Source organism: Adiantum capillus-veneris, chromosome 12 (assembly GCF_014529385.1).
Source record: "Adiantum capillus-veneris isolate H3 chromosome 12, ASM1452938v2, whole genome shotgun sequence".
Lineage (NCBI taxonomy): Eukaryota > Viridiplantae > Streptophyta > Polypodiopsida > Polypodiales > Pteridaceae > Adiantum > Adiantum capillus-veneris.
In genome coordinates, this window is record NC_140942.1 from 75,188,819 (window position 1) to 75,205,400 (window position 16,582).

General features: G+C 44.8%; 1 protein-coding gene across 3 annotated transcripts in view; it reads right to left on the bottom strand.

Moving 5' to 3' along the window:
* The window catches only part of LOC147445965 (uncharacterized), a 184,735-nt gene that overhangs the window by 139,292 nt on the left and 28,861 nt on the right, over positions 1-16,582 (bottom strand). For 2 of the 3 annotated variants that reach the window (XM_086525292.1, XM_086525291.1), the window contains exons 2-3: positions 6,427-6,471; positions 6,102-6,217 (exon numbers count right to left, since the gene is read on the bottom strand). In XM_086525292.1, the coding sequence (XP_086381418.1) occupies positions 6,102-6,217; positions 6,427-6,471 (161 nt within the window). Of the gene's footprint in view, positions 1-6,101; positions 6,218-6,426; positions 6,472-16,582 lie in introns of those variants that run through there. The other variant, XM_086525293.1, reaches the window with a different exon arrangement.

A 16,582-nucleotide genomic window follows, 5' to 3' on the forward strand; every position in this document is an offset into this window, starting at 1 on the left:
CTATGGGTGACATGTTGAGCTTAAGTGCCTGTACCACACAAGAAGAGATAAAATTATGAGTAGAGCCGTTGTCAAATAAGATTGTCACTACATGGCCATTGATCTCTCCTTTAACGCGGAGAAGATCAAGCTGACCAAATACAGCCTTATTAACAGGACAACCCGGGCAGCTATGTACATTAACGTGAAAAAACTATGAATCAGCAAAAGACAAAGTACCTGGATTATCGACGACGTTCACCAAGGTAGTCGCCGGTGCGGAGGTGGACTTTGGACACACCTTGTCACCGCGGAAGTGGCCAGTCTGGTGGCAGTCGAAACAGCGGTTCCTCTTTTGATCCTCCATGCGAGTTGCCTTGGATTTGCCGTCATGCATTGGTTTCTTCTGCAGAAGGTCCGATGACGGACTCGCGGATGCAGAAGCGTATGAACGCTTGTATTTGACGTGGAGGGACCACGGCAAGCAATCTCCCCATTCGTCGGACCACCTCTTGAAGCCGCCAAGGTGTTGTCATAGTTCTTGGCGAACTTGTAGATGTCCTCTAAGGAAGTGACGGGATTCCACAATACCTCGTTTTGGTAAGCCTGCGGTAATCCAAACAAACAAAGCATCTGCAATATAACCTACGGATTCTCCAAGGCTTTCATCTTGTGGACGAAATCCTTGAATTCGTGTGAGTAAGCGTCCAAGATTTTCTTACCCATTTCCTACTTGAACAGCTTCTTGAGGCACTCGATCTTATTGACTTGCCAAAGCGAGCACGAAAGACCGTCTGGAAGTCTGCCCAAGTCGTTGGCTTAGGTCGAAACCCAAGCTACCACGCATATGCCTTGCCCTCAAGCATGATTTGTTCCTGACTAATGTGCTGGGCATCAATGAAATGATACAAATCAAAGTAGGCTGTCCATTTCGCCAGCCATGAGTCGATGGCAGACTCCTCACAATCCTTCTTTTCCCCTTTGAAGGGGTCGGGATAGAACTGAAGAGGCAGAGTGCTCATGGCCGCGGGCGAAAACAGGATCTGTGTGGCACGAAACTCCCCAAGTTGCCTCTGCATCTCTGCTAACTGCTACTGGAATATAGCGACGAGAGACGCGTCGGAGGCGGAAGACGGGGGAGAAGAACCCTCGAGACGAAGCCCGTGCATGTGTGTGGAATCGGGAGAAGAAAGAGGCGCCTCCTCCATGGGTTGATGCGTGCTAGAGGCACCATTTTCGTGCGGAGAAATGATACAAATCAAAGCAGGCCGTCCATTTCACCAGCCATAAGTCGATGGCGGACTCCCCTTTGAAGGGGTTGGGATGGAACTGAAGAGGCAAAGTGCTCATGGCCACGAGCAAAAACAAGACCTGCGTGGCACATAACTCCCTAGGTTGCCTCTGCATCTCTGCTAACTGTTGCTGCAGTATAGCAACGAGAGACGCGCTTGAGGCGAAAGACGGGGGAGAAGAACCCTCGGGACGAAGCCCGTGCATGTGTAGAATCGGGAGGAGAAAGAGGGGCCTTCTCCATGGGTTGATGCGTGCTAGCGGCGCCATTTTCGTGCGGAGAAGCATCGTGTGACGCCATGGCGCTAACATAAAGAGAGTATGCGGGAGTATGTAGCAAAGAGAGAGGAAGAGAAAGAGAGATTTGTGCGCGAGAGAGAGCTCACGGTGACAGTCCAGTCAAACTCACGCCCGCTGGCACACTTTAATAGGAGCACGGGGAAGATAAGCCACCCTCGAGGAGGTTTCCTAGAAGCTTACAGTGATTTTACCCCCCCCCCCCCCCCCCCCATGAGATTTTCAGGTTTCAGACGAGTCCGGTCTTTTAGTCTCTCGCCGGATCCATCCTGCACACATGACATGACACAAGCCAAACTCACACCTAGACACACGAAGTGAGCAGGCATCAGGCTCACCTCCCAGCCATAGAGCCAATACGGGCTCACCCTCGAGCCTGGGACCCTGCAGCCGAGCGGGCTAGCCTCTACCGTAAGGACCAATGTCCCATACCACCGAACCCACACCAGAATGGGTGTGCGGGCCCAGCACCAATGGCCAAGAGTCCAAGTGTGGTGATCACACAAGATGTCTCTCAAATGAGACTCAAGTCCTATTTATAGGACTTCATAACCAAAGGGCCATGTTCACACTGGCGGGACATAACTGCAGGCGCCCATCCTGATGTCTGGGGACGTAACGCCTAGGATAGGGTTGTTCGTTCTTACAAAGAAGTGGTTACAGGGGAAGCCTCTTCATCGCAAGGTGCCCATGTCTTGAGCACTCGTAGTCCAGGTTATGCTACGTCACCTCATGAGCCCACTGCAGATGAGGATGTTCCAATGGGCATCGGTGCTTGAGTCTCTTTTTCTTGTTTCCTCACCCACTGTATATACTATACAGAATGCATAGTTCTTTAAATTGCATCTCATATAATGTGCGGGGGTTATGCAACCAAGACGAGTGGCGACTCACTTGCACTATGTACATACATGTAAGGCAGACATAGTTGTTCTTCAAGAGCATAACCAGCATCATTTTGTCGAAAAACTTCCTACTTTGCAAGTTATTGGATAGCTTATGAGATGGATGGTTATCCAATGTATTGTTAATGGGGAAGTATTTGAATTCGGTGGATTATATGCATACACAGCGTCTACTCATCGAGCATGATTGTGGAGTGTTGTCTCCTCTATTCTTGGCATTCCGATGCATTTCTCTATGGGGATTTTAATAATGCTCCGAATATCGCAGACAATACTATTGAATTGTCAAGGTTTGGATTTATGGTCTTTTCTGAATGCGGATGACCCTAGTTTCACATTGCAACATAATGCTCAATCTATGTATCACGCTCACCCAGATCGCTGGTATCTTTTCAATATGTAGCAGTATGATGACTTTGTATGTGATATGAGGATTGATTATACCCTGTGCCTCTCAGTAGGTCATGCTCCCATTTCTTTGAAATTACACTTTGGATTCTTTTCTGTTGATGGCTCCCTTCCCAAGAAGCGTCTTTTGCATGTCAATAATGCTTATCTTAAGCATGACCTTTTTCGCTCTATGATTGGGAATATCATCCCGCCTTTGGCTTCTCGGATGCATCTTGATATGGACACAGGCTGGTTTCGCTTTGTTATGCGTGTTCAATGTGTTGTCCAAGATTATGGCAAGTTTTATTTTTCACAATTGCGAGACCAAGTTAAGCAGGCAAAAGATACTTGTCAAAGGTTGATGCACTTAGCCAACACTTCCTCTCTCACTGAGACTCAGTTGACTGAGTTTCTTTCTGCCCGCAGTATGTTACGCCATAATGATGAGAGGAAATTGGCCACGTAGCAGACTCCCGCTCGCCAACAGGCTTTTATTGATAAAGGCTGTGCTTCGAAACATTCTTCCAGAACTTGCATCATTCTCGGCAGTCTCAAGCTATCAAGAGAATTAAACTTCCATCCAAGGAGTGGACTTCTTCCTAACAAGAGTTGGCACACGCTCTGCACTCGCATTAGGGCAAGCTCTTTGAGGTTCCCTTACCTCCCACACGAGAAGCTTGCCAAGCGCGTCAATTGTTCCTAACGCATGTTACTCCCATTCTTTCACTACAGTAAGCTCAAGACTTGGAAGCCATTTTCACAAAGTCGGAATTGTATGCCAGCTTGCTAGCTCCCGGTTGGGATGGTCTTACTGTGGAATTTTTCTTGTCATTTTGGGATGACCTAAAGGTGCCCTTGCTGTGGGAGCAGCAGGCATTGCCCGCCTCTTAGAAAATAGGCTTGCTCAAGTTGATACTCAAGCATGCGTTGTGTGAAGAGTTCTTTCATTGGAGGCCACTTGCAGTCATGCCTGTGGTTTATAAATTGATCGCTAAAATGCTTGTTAATCACCTCAAGGGCTTTTTGTATGATGGCCTGCATCAATCTCACTATGGCTTCATTCCTCGCTATCAAATTTTTGATAACCTAGCGAATGTCATCATTGGCATGGAATATGCAAAATCCACTCGGCAAGATGTATTGGCCATGCAGGTTGACATTGAAAAGGCCTTTGATACTGTTCTTTGGGACTACATTTCAGACACCGCGCGTTCCCCTGTTATGTTTTTCTTATATGCACATAGTATTTCGGTAGTTTTGTTGGCTGGCTTTCTCACAAACTCTAGAGCCTCTGGGACGGCTTTATGCAATCGCCACTCACCCCCTGCTTATATATTTGGATGTTCCGACTTCTACTGATAGATTGCATGGCCTGGTACTACCATCTGAGCAACACTTTGCTAGTCAGGTTTATGCGGATGACTCTTTATTTATGCCTCGCAACACTATGATGATGTGGAGCAAATTATGCATGCCCTTCACTTGTTTGGATTGGCAGAAAGCCTCAAAGTTAATTTCGTAAATCTAAGTTGCTTCCTTTGAATAAGTATGATTGGCATAAGCTGTTGTGGCCAGGGGAGTTTGTTCCTCCATACGTCATAGTTCCTCATTTGGGTTACCCCTCGCTTGGAATGCGTAAGCTACACAGAAAACGGATTGGGTACTCCAACGTCTGCACTACAAGTTAAATTTTTGGAAATTGTGCCACTTGGCCTCGGCATGTGCGACTCCAGATTGTCCAGTGCATTCTTATGGCTTATGTGCAGTTCTACTTACCTCTGTTATTATGGTCTCGGTCATGCTTGCATTCCTCATGTCTAGTATTTTGGAGCATTTCTGGCGCACCTCAGCTCGCAGAAAGGGTCTCCCGTTGTTATCCATCGACAAGTTGTGCTCTCCTAATCGCCTTGGCGAGCTGAATATTTTGGATTTCCGTAGTCATGTTCTGGCACAGAAAGCTACCTTATTGCCGGTCTTGATGGCACAACGACAACCTTGGTCACTTATGGTATCACATTTGTCTGCGCATATTGTCACTCCGTCCTTTGGTCATTGGCATTCAGCCTATTGGGAGGTCATTTTTGACAAGCTTGAAGGGCACATCTTCTTCTCTCATTCTTGATTGGAAGGCTATCACATTGCATTTGGAATGGCATGGCCGGCAATCGTCTCTTGGTAATTCCCTCCGATTGGAGAGCCTGCATTGGAGCAAGGCTTTTTCTTGCACTTTGGTCCAGCGCTCTCCTTGTCAAGCATTTTTTTTTCTCAAAAAGGGATATGCCAGGTGCATCAAGTGATGGATGCCACCAGTCATGCTCTACCGTTCTCTGCTGGGAAGTCTCTTTTTGGATTGGGACCTCATTATTCTCCTCTTTGGTGAGAAATTCGCATGCTAATCTCTCACCTATTCCTCCTTTGAATGGAGAATCCCGTTGTTTGGATTGGAATCTTGCCAATGTCAGCCTGGAATGCATTTCAGCCAGTATTGTCTACGTTCTCCTGAAATCTAATGTGTGGATTGTGCGTCATGGTATTCAGCTGTGGTCACTGTCCAAGTCGTCCTTATGGTGGAGGCGCACATTGTCTAGCATTTGGCAGAGTCATCTCCCTCTGAAGGAACGTAATATCTTCTGGGGCTGCTTGGTGGGAGCTTTACCTATTGGTAGCACATTGCATGCACGGCATATTGCGCCTTCTTGTTGTTTCAGATGCCGTGCACCCGAGGAGATTGTGCCACACTTATTGTGGGATTGTCATTGCTCTAGATCCTTCATTCGACAGGTGTCGGCTGCTCTTCGGTCCGTTTCCCTTCCAACACGGACGAGCCTCATAAGCAAAATGCAGCGCTTGGCCAAGCGACAAAATTAAAATAGGGAAATAGGGCAACCTCAGTGCCTTGAAACATCAAGAAATTGCGATGGCAGCAGATGGCCCATAGAACTCAAAATCTGACCCAAGCAAAAAGGATTGCAAACTGAGACTGCGGAGACTGGCGGGGGACATTACTCTTGATGCATATAGAATTTACTTTGCCTGTTTCCAGCCCTCGGAGCCTCATAGAGCTGCGCCTCTTGTATCTTCTGTGGGTTTTCCTCGGTTTGAGGTTTCCCACTTGTAAATAATCAAATCCGATTTACAAAAAAAAAGTGTGTGTGTTTTTAAATTTTTGTTTACATTGTGTAGTATAGACAGAAATATCAGGCACAAAAATTATCAATTAGAGAATATTTAGTAAATTACCTATATAAGCGGCCCTCATGCTGCACATAAAGATCAAAAAGAGCAACACCCTCTTCTTCTAATTTCTGCTTCGGCCACTGTTTAAGTCTCTCCTTGATCTCTTGCTGCTCTGCATTCTGTAAAGCAAGAGAGAAAAGAAATCATTGCACCTATAGCATGACAATTCACCAGTAGATGTTCAAAACTCTTCTCAAGATCATAATGAATAAGGTAGCAATGCGTTGTTTTCATCTCATATGCATGAAAAAATTGATCCAAATGTTGATAGATCCATCATCTGTGGCTGCTGAGAAAAGGATTAAAGGAAGAAAAATTGCACACTAACCAACTCAGCGTTAAGCGCAAGTGCAAATCGGCTTCTGTAGGAGGCCTGCACAATACACAGCACAAATCAAGTCGTTAAGCAAACAACATAAGATGCAATACGACAGCAAAAAGCATGACTGGAAATGGCCATTTTCCATAAAGCAAGTTTGCATTTCCCCATACACCTGTGATTTATTGCAAGTACCAATTCCTGATTCTTTGTGAGCTAGGACTTGTGGGACAATCTGTATGGGTATGTAGTGTCCTGCTAGCTATCATATCATTAAAGTTTTAAACGACTACTCATTTGCATTCTTGTATGCTACTAGCTACTAGTATTTCACACCATTGTAATTTCTGTCAACATTACTCAATAACTACCTGGCCAAATCTTTGGCACACTCGTCTTCTTTCGCACATTCACTATTTACAGATAAATCAAAATGCAAGGTCTTCACTCAGCATGCACTTTGCAAGGGCAGCCTCACTTTTGCTGGCATTTTGGAGCTTTAGAGCCATTTGCTTTCGCTCTCAAGGGCTATGTATTCCAAATTGAGCAACTGTCAATCATCAGTGTCTTGACTTCTTTGAGTTTCCTGTTAATTGTGCTTGGGTAACATTCTTCTTTTCATCTTTGTTTCCTGTACTACAAAGCATCTTAAGCAAGAGGTAGAATGATGTGTTCTGTCAGTTATGTTTTCCTCGGTTGCTGAAAAATTGACTCCTCTTCTTGTGCGGAGGCCTCAAGGTGCCACAACTTGATGGCGTGGCATGGCCTTGGCCCGTACCTGAAGAGAGGGGACAGAGTTGACCGGAGACAACTACGCTCATTGGAAATTGATCATACAGCCGTGGTTTCTACGCATAGCTTGTGGGACATTGTCGCCAGCTCAAAGACAAGACCTGTGATATCCCAAGACAATAGGTGGACTCAACTTCAAGACGACGAGTTTCTTCAATCATGAGTTGATTGGGATGTGAGCAATGCGCAAGCCATGTCTACCATTCTTCATGCACTAACAATAAAAATGTCTCCTATGGTACAAACTTTGAAAATTGCTAGTGATATGTGGAAAAAGCTTGGAGATATTTTTCATCAAGACTCTACAATGTGAGCAGTCACCCTTCTTGGACAGTCAAGTTTGAAGCCACGACTCCTATGAAAATTTTTATGAAGGGGAAGGTCATCATGATCAACTCTCGAAAAGTGCATTGACTAGTACCGAGTTAGCTACCTTGGTACTTACGACTTTGCCTAAGAAGTACGAGATAGTTGTGAAGGCATTACGCTTACACATCACAAAGGGGAACACATCACGAAGGGGAAACTGGACTTTGATGATCTCAACACTTTCCCATTGAGGAGGATGTAACAAATTGCTAACGTGTCGAAACCCTAATTCTGTTGAAACCCTAACCCTAAAATCAGAAACCTTAATTTTGCCCGAAACCCTAACCCTAAAATCAAAAACCTTAATTCTGCCCGAAACCCTAATTCTGCTGAAACCCTAACCCTAAAATCAAAAACCCTAATTCTATCCAAAACCCTAATTCTTTTGAAACCCTAACCCTAAAATCAAAAACCCTAATTCTACCCAAAACCCTAACCCTAACCCTAACATCAGAAACCCTAACCCTAACCCTAACCCTGACTTGCGGACGTGGCACGCTGACACGTGGCCTGCTATACGGACACCAGCGCGATTTACAAAAAGCTGGCAGCTTTTGGCATTGCTTTTTGGACTAGGAGCTTTTGAGTTTTGAAGGCTTTTCACTGTAATTGCTTTTTAGGCCAAGGGCCTTTAAATATGAGGTTAGGCCTCATTCTCTGGCATGCTTCCTGGAGAAGGTGCAGAGTCTCGAGTACCGGCTTGTACTGTGTTGATGCAATATAAAGAAATACCGAAAGGGGCGCCAAGGTTTGGGGCCAATACTCTCTGGGGTGGAATTCCGCCACTCCGTGTCGCGTGTCGTCTCTCTCTCTCTCTCAATTCAGTTGTTATTGAAGTGCTAAAAGTTTGTTTCAGTCTGTTCTTTCGATTGGCACGTGGTGCCCGTCTTGTGACAGAGGAAGCCGACTTACTCTCCCAATGCAAGGTTTGAGTTTTGAAAATTGATGAATCGGCATATGCTACATCAGAAACTAAAAAGAAGTCCGCGAGCCTTTGTTACAAATGTGGAATGCTTGGCCATTTGTCTCGAAATTGTACATCCAAAAGAGCTCTCAAAGCGACAAAGGCAAAAGAAAAGCAATGACAATAATTTTACCAAGGACTCAACCAAGTCTACGAATGTTGTGCAAGCCACACTAACAAAAGTTCCAGCTTTCTAGTCTAGTGGAGGGTGCTGCAACATGCTTCAATCAGAGAGAAGCATGTAAGCGGCCGAGAGGGGCAAGTGGTGCTCCCAATACTTGATTTGGACCCCATATCAATGTTCAAGCCATCGGTGGTTTGACCCGTTGGCTTTTAAATATATTAAGTGGTTGCCCACTTGTTAGGTGGGCGGCCGATCACTTAATAAAATATGTGAACCTGTTTTCAAACTCAATAAAACTCAGTGAGCTGAAAACTGATACCACATAACACTTTCCAAGTGTCTCTAGATGCAATTCTCAGGCACAAGTGCAATGCAAACACAAATTCCTCGCGGAAAAGCATCTGTTTTTCCTGGAAAGCACTTAAAACTATTCCTCTTTTTAGGAAAAACTTCTCAGAGACCATTTTTATTCTTGTGCCTGTATCTTTACGCGTATTCATATCGGATTTCCTCCCAGACCAATGGAATATTCCCTATCTGATGCTCCCGTCACCCATCACGTGACACATCGGGAGTACCCACTTCAAGGTCTCTCCCACCGAGCTAACAGTCAACTTCGCAATGCTTAATGTCACCCATCATATGACACATCAGAGTTGTCCGTTCTAATGGCTTTTATCAATTCCAATAGATCTACAGTTCCTAATCTTTACAATTCAAGTGTGCACATTTATATATCTTGATTTCAATAAACAAAAATTACTCAGAAAAATAAGAAAATAGTACATTTAGCAACGTCTTTCTGGCTTCTAAGCAGTCATCCTCAACTGTAGTGCTTGTACATATCCTTCTAGAATCTCGGGAAAAGATGCTAATTCCTACTCGACCATCCACCAAGTCTCTAAAGTAGAATAATTCTTTAAATACTTCAATGCAAGGTGGAAAGGTACGTAGTGTACGGCATGTTTCAGGTACGTAGAACGTACTTCCGTACTGAACCACCTTCCAGGTACGTAATAGGTACATACAATTTGTAAAAAACCCATATTTCATTGAAAGGTCTGTGAAGTTGTGACTGTCTATGAAATTCTTTGCAGGAACTTGCTCTCTAGAAATCATAAGGTGAAGTAACCCTTCGCACACCTTTCAATTTGCTCTCCAGACCACGCAAAAGGACCAAAGGGCTCACGTCAATTGTCCGCCATGATGCATGCAGAGTTTTGCCCAAAATTTTTCCTTGCCACCGTACAGTACCATACAGAAAGGTATCATACGTACATACGGCTGCAACCTTGCTTCAGTGTAATCTTTCCGAACTTTCATGGCCGCTCCTGATGATAAACAATCTCCTTCGATTTGAGTATTTCTTCCATTTTATCAACCTCAGGAGGCATCAAAGGTGGCATCCGAAGATGCAATGAAGACAAACGGGCTCGTGATCCGGTGGACACCTCGACTCCGATCTAATGTAACAAACTTGGACACCCCAAGTCTAGATTCTGTCGCGACACAACAGAGATTCCTTAAAACAATTCACAATTAAGAGAGTCGACACAGGCCAGATGTAGTTCCATGCCAAGAGAGATTGGTCCCAAAGACTGGTGCCCCTTTCGTTATTTCTTTTAAATTAATCTCTAAGCAAAGTACAACTTCCCATGGGCGCTTGCTCTCAGACTCTACGTCCACATGCTCTGAGAAGTGAGCCCCCTTTGGTCACTTATAAAGATTACAAGGGTGCTAAAAGCAAAGCCTCAAAAGCAATGGGGTCCCAAAAGCAACTGGTCAAAAATCTGCCAGTAAAAGCAACAATGCAAATTGTGGAAATCCGTACAGCTGACATGTCAACGCAGAAAGCGGCAATCCGTGCTGCTGCCACATCAGCATGTTAGCATAGAAACAAGAAATCCGTATTGGCTGCCACGTGGCACTCTGCCACGTCAGCCTGCCTATTCGTACAATTTTGTCCAAGTCAACAGGGTCGTACGCGATGCCACGTCATCAGTTTGTGACATACCCCCTTCTTGAAAGAATTGTAATCACCCTCGATTACGCCTGCAAAACACACTGAGGCCAAAAACCAACTCAGTAGACACTGACTCTGAGTACCGACACACTAGACGACACATCTAGCACTTGTACAAAGACGACAGTCACATCACAAGACATCACACGACATCTCATGACAAATCAATCACAGAAAAATTCATTCTAAATCTCAAACCATGATTGTTAGCAATGTATTTAGTAACGGCATCCAGATCCATCTGGGACCTCACTGATGCCGAGACCTCACTGATGCCGAATTAACTAATCCTTATTGCGACCATGTCTATAGAGATTTATGAGACCGAAATGCTGTAGTCATTTCGTCTTTCAATTCCTGCACTCAAACAAGTCGAATGAGAGAGTACGAATCAATCACATTCAATTTCGGAAATTCTGTTTAATAAAGTCATACAGTAAAATACTGTCAGCCCATTAGTATCCCTGAAACCCAAAGGGAACATCAGTGACCTTGTTCAATCGAGGTAATCTCTTGACAAAGGAGCAGAGAGACTCCCCTCTTGTGCAATCCCGCTCCACCAGATTCAACCTTGCTCAGTTCGGGGTTCTATCGGAGTAGACTATGCTAAACCGAATGCTTTAAGGTAAAGTTCCAAACTCTGAGAAGTATCTCCTAGGTCCTCCTCCTTCATCCATGTAAGGTGCAGCCGAATGAATGTTTGCGCTTTGCTCAAGATGAGTGCTCCGAACTGTGCTCAAGGTTCCTTTTTTGTTCTTATGGAAGGGAGAGCCTTCCGTTCTTAATGAGAGAATGCTATGATCACAAACAAAGTGAATGGACACTGTGTGTGCAAGTTATGAGATTGAGAGATAGAGAGAGGAGAGATACGACACCAAAGACGTTGTAAAACCCTCCTCCAAAGGCCCCACTCTCGTCGCCCAGAGTGGTCTACTTATGATTGCACAAACTGGTACAATGGGAATGCATGTGACTGATGCAAGTCTAGGCTATGTCGGCGATGGCGACGGTGCTGACGAGACCGACCTAAGGGCTGAAATCTGATCTTTTATCTGCTGTCCAAAAACGCTATGGGCTGAAATCTGCAACAATCCAAAAACGTTGATTTGGGGGGCTGTTTCTGTGGGTCTTTGTCGCTAAAAATCTGCAGGTTTAGGACTGAAAACTGAGGTTTCTTTAGGCTGAAAACTGATGGTCTTCCTGGGCTGAATCTGCTACTTTTTTAGGGCTGAAATTGCAAGCTCTTCATGGCTGAAAAACACTGCTTATACCTGCTGAAAATGCTAGGCCAAACTGATGTCGATGATGGCTTTTACTAACGCTAGGGCTGAGATATGCCGGCGGTGAAAATCTGATGCAAAAACGCTATGTATTGGGCTCGCTGGCGATGGCTACCTGATGCAAAATGCCGAGTGCTGGGAGGTATGGCGATAAGGTGGATGGAAACGCCAAAGGATGCTAATGGTTCTTCTTGCTTGTAGGGGGAAACCGCCAAGGGGTCTTGTTGAGAAGTTGCCTGCTGAGCTTGGCTCCTATTGCCTCTTCTGGCAAATAGTGCTAGTCTAAGTTTGCTTATATACAAACTTACTCAATTTTCCCTACCTACTTTCCAACAAAAGTCACTTAAAAATAATAAGTGAAAAATGTCAAAAATAGGTAAAATAGGCATTTATAAATACACTGGAAAATTCCCCTAACTGATTCTAATGGATTCTGATGGGAATGCTTATGATCATGCTGTGTGTAACCAGAGGATATGCATCTACACTAAGTGACTGGGCATGCACGGTCTACGAATAGACTCACAAAAGTGCTAGATCACTTCTAATCTAGACTGACTGAACCCTGATCATGTTGTAGCTTGTCCACGGACCCATGGGGTTGGATGTGTCACGTGACATCCCCTCCTATTAAAAGTGAGGTACTGGAACCGAACTGTATGGCATCGAGGAAGATCGCCAATAGCATCCAGAATAAGGGACTCTTCGCCAGCCCACTCTGATGTGTGGGTCATGCGATACTTGAACTTCATAAAGGTCTGCAACGCTTGCTTCTTTGGGCCGCGTTGAAAGCGACAGAAGTCTTCTATGGCTCCTTCAATGCTTCTTTCTTCTTCAAGAATCTCCATGGCTGAAAATTCCTGAAACCATTTCCAACACCAAAACATGAGCATACCTATTCCATGTAAAGTGACTGGAAAAAATCTTGTCTTCCTCAAAGACTGTGCATGCAATGTAGATGAACAAAGAGACGGAGTGCCAAACCGTTCATCCAAGACATGCAAACAATGAGAGCGAATCTTGTCTTTCTGATCTAAAGCAATCAACTGTGGCAATTCACAACAGAAATGCCCATGCTTGGTGCTCATACTTTCAAGTGCTCTTTCTACAATTGTATCGTGCCAAGGAAGAGACATGGAATGTGACTTCCATGAATGAATACTTTTCAGCTTTTCATGAACAATCCGCATACATTCGTGCTCATTCATGAGTGAAACGTGCTTAACGGACAATATGTCATGCCTAGGAAAAGGGATCACATAAAGACGTCGACTAAAATACAGGAAACGATCACGAATGAAACACTCGAACAATGCGTGCGTATCAATCATGCGAACACAATACTTCCTGTGAGGGGTCTTTGGACCTAGGCTCGAGAGCCAAGATCGGTTCTTCGTGACGGATCGCATCTGCAATGAGGTTAGCTTCACTAGAGAAAATATCAACTAACACATCATCCTTGTAAACAATCACCATATGAAAATCCTCATGCTTGTGACAACTCACATCTTGATCATCATGGAAATCATCATGCTTGTCATTGTCAACCAAATCATCATGCTTATCATGTGTGTCATGCTTTGGAGAAGAAGAGACTGAGAGAGTCTCCTCTCCTGAATCTCTTACATCGGTGCCTGCACTAGAGAAAAAAGTCGCAAGCACTCTTGTACGCGTCGCTGGCTCTGTTCTTGTCTTGCCTTTCTTTCTGTCTTTCTTTCTGCTTCTCTTTCTGCTTTGTCTTCTGGGTGTCTGCGATTCATTTCTGCCATTCTTTCTGCATTCCTTGCTTCGCGTTCTAACCTCTTTTCAAGAAACATCTGGTCTAAAGCCTCCATAGGAGTTAGTGCAATCCTTGACGTAGATGGGAAAGGGGGAGGGTCAGAAAAACCTCCTTGTGGGGAAAATTCTTCTTCGCCTCTCTCATGCTCATCATCTCCAAGCGAAGTATCCATTCCGCTTCGAGTGATGACCATCCTGAAGTCGTGGGTTCTTGTGGTCTTGGGTTCTTAAGTTCACGAGGAACTTGGGTTCTTGTGGGGTCTTGGGTTCTTGGGTTCTTAAGGGTCTTGAGGTTCTTGAGGTTTTCTTTCGTTTCCAATCTATGTTCGAGAAGGATCTTCTCGTCACCCGAGTTTTGCTCTTTTCTCTGGGCGCACCCCTTGGCGGCCTTGCGCTCACACCAAGGTTGCTTTTTCCCACCTCACGTCGATTGGCCGGCCGCTAAGTGCACGGTCCGCTCTCAATGAGTGAAAAGAGGCACAAGGGGAGGCTGGACAAGCCCTTCTTTCTTGGGATTCCTGTCACTCTTCAAAAACACGATTAGTAATCAACATGCCCAAGCGAACTTGGCTTCGTGCGACCTCAACAAGCAAAAAAAAATTATGTGGTTCTTGTGGTTCTTTCCTTGAGTGATACAGAACACTGCCAAAGCTCTGATACCAATGTCAGGTGCAGCGGAATGAATGTTTGCGCTTTGCTCAAGATGAGTGCTCTGAACTGTGCTCAAGGTTCCTTTTTTGTTCTTATGGAAGGGAGAGCCTTCCGTTCTTAATGAGAGAATGCTATGATCACAAACAAAGTGAATAGACAGTGTGTGTGCAAGTGTATGAGACTGAGAGATAGAGAGAGAAGAGAGATACGACACCAGAGACGTTGTAAAACCCTCCTCCGAAGGCCCCACTCTCGTCGGCGAGAGTGGTCTACTTATGATTGCATAAACTGGTACAATGGGAATGCATGTGATTGATGCAAGTCTAGGCTATGTCGGCGATGGCGACGGTGATGACGAGACCGACCGAAGGGCTGAAATCTGCAATCTTTTATCTGCTGTCCAAAAACGCTATGGACTGAATTCTGCTACAATCCAAAAACGCTGATTTGGGGGGCTGTTTCTGTGGGTCTTTGTCGCTGAAAATCTGCAGGTTTAGGACTGAAAACTGAGGTTTCTTTAGGCTGAAAACTGATGGTCTTCCCGGGCTGAATCTGCTACTTTTTTAGGGCTGAAACTGCAAGCTCTTCATGGCTGAAAAACGCTGCTCATACATGCTGAAAACGCTAGGCCAAAACTGATGTCGATGATGGCTTTTACTAACGCTAGGGCTGAGATATGCCGGTGGTGAAGATCTGATGCAAAAACGCTATGCATTGGACTTGCTGGCGATGGCTGCCTGATGCAAAACGCTGAGTGCTGGGAGGTATGGCGATAACCACCTTGATGGAAACGCCAGGGGATGCTAATGGTTCTTCTTGCTTGGAGGGGGAAACCGCCAAGGGGTCTTGTTGAGAAGTTGCCTACTGAGCTTGGCTCCTGTTGCCTCTTCTGCCAAATAGTGCTAGTCTAGGTTTGCTTATATACAAACTTACTCAATTTTCCCTACCTACTTTCCAACAAAAGTCACTTAAAAATAATAAGTGAAAAATGTCAAAAATAGGTAAAATAGGCATTTATAAATGCACTGGAAAATTCCCCTAACTGATTCTAATGGATTCTGATGGGAATGCTTATGATCATGCTGTGTGCAACCAGAGGATATGCATCTACACTAAGTGACTGGGCATGCACGGTCTACGATAGACTCACAAAAGTGCTAGATCACCTCTAATCTAGACTGACTGGACTGGCTGAACCCTGATCATGTTGTAGCTTGTCCACGGACACATAGGGTTGGATGTGTCACGTGACAATCCACTTCGCATCTAATGTCGAATAGTTTCGTTCTTGAGATTTCTCTAAAGCCTCCCGGACCTTGGCAAAAGCAGTGTCCAAGTCCCTCATGTACTGGTCCGCTTCAAAAATCTTGTCTTTAGTGCTGAGAAAGGGTGGAACCTTCTGAGCACCTTCAATTATCTCCAATGGCGCCTAACCGTCGAAGAGTGAACCGTGATGTTGTAGACAAATTCCACCAAAAGCAAAAAAAATTCCCATTGAGTCTTCCGATTAGAGATGTAAGACTTCGATAAATCTAGAACAACTTAATTTGAAATCTCAGATTGCCCATCTGTCTGCGGATGGAATGATGACGAGAACTGCAACCGCATGCCAATGTTCTCCCAAATAGCCCTCCAAAACAAACTCGTGAATCGGGGATCTTTGTCGGAGACTATTGTCTCAGGCATGCCATGTAATCAAAATATATGTGCAGTGAACAATCTCGCTAAATGGTCCGGCTTGACTGTTTTCTTCACTGGAATGAAATGAGCTTGTTGGCTAAATCTGTCAATGACGGTCCAAATGCAATCGTGCCCACTCTGTGTCTTCGGGAGATCAAAGATGAAATCCATTGCAATACTTTCCCAGGGGCAGGTGGAAATGGGTAGAGGCTATAGTAATGCCTGTCAAACTTGACCTTTTGACATACTAAACAATTACGAACAAGTCGTCCACATCCTTCTTGAGTCACAACCAAACGAAATAACGCTCCACACCTTTCAAGGTGGTGTCAATGCCGAAGTGACCCGTAAAAGGTGGACAATGGAACTCAGTCAAAACCTTTTCCCTCAACGGTTGTGTAACACACAACATTGTTTTCTTCATCAAGTAGCCATCCCGTATGGAATATCCTGGCACTATCTCCCCATTCTATATCCAAGTGGAAACATTGAAAAAATCTCGA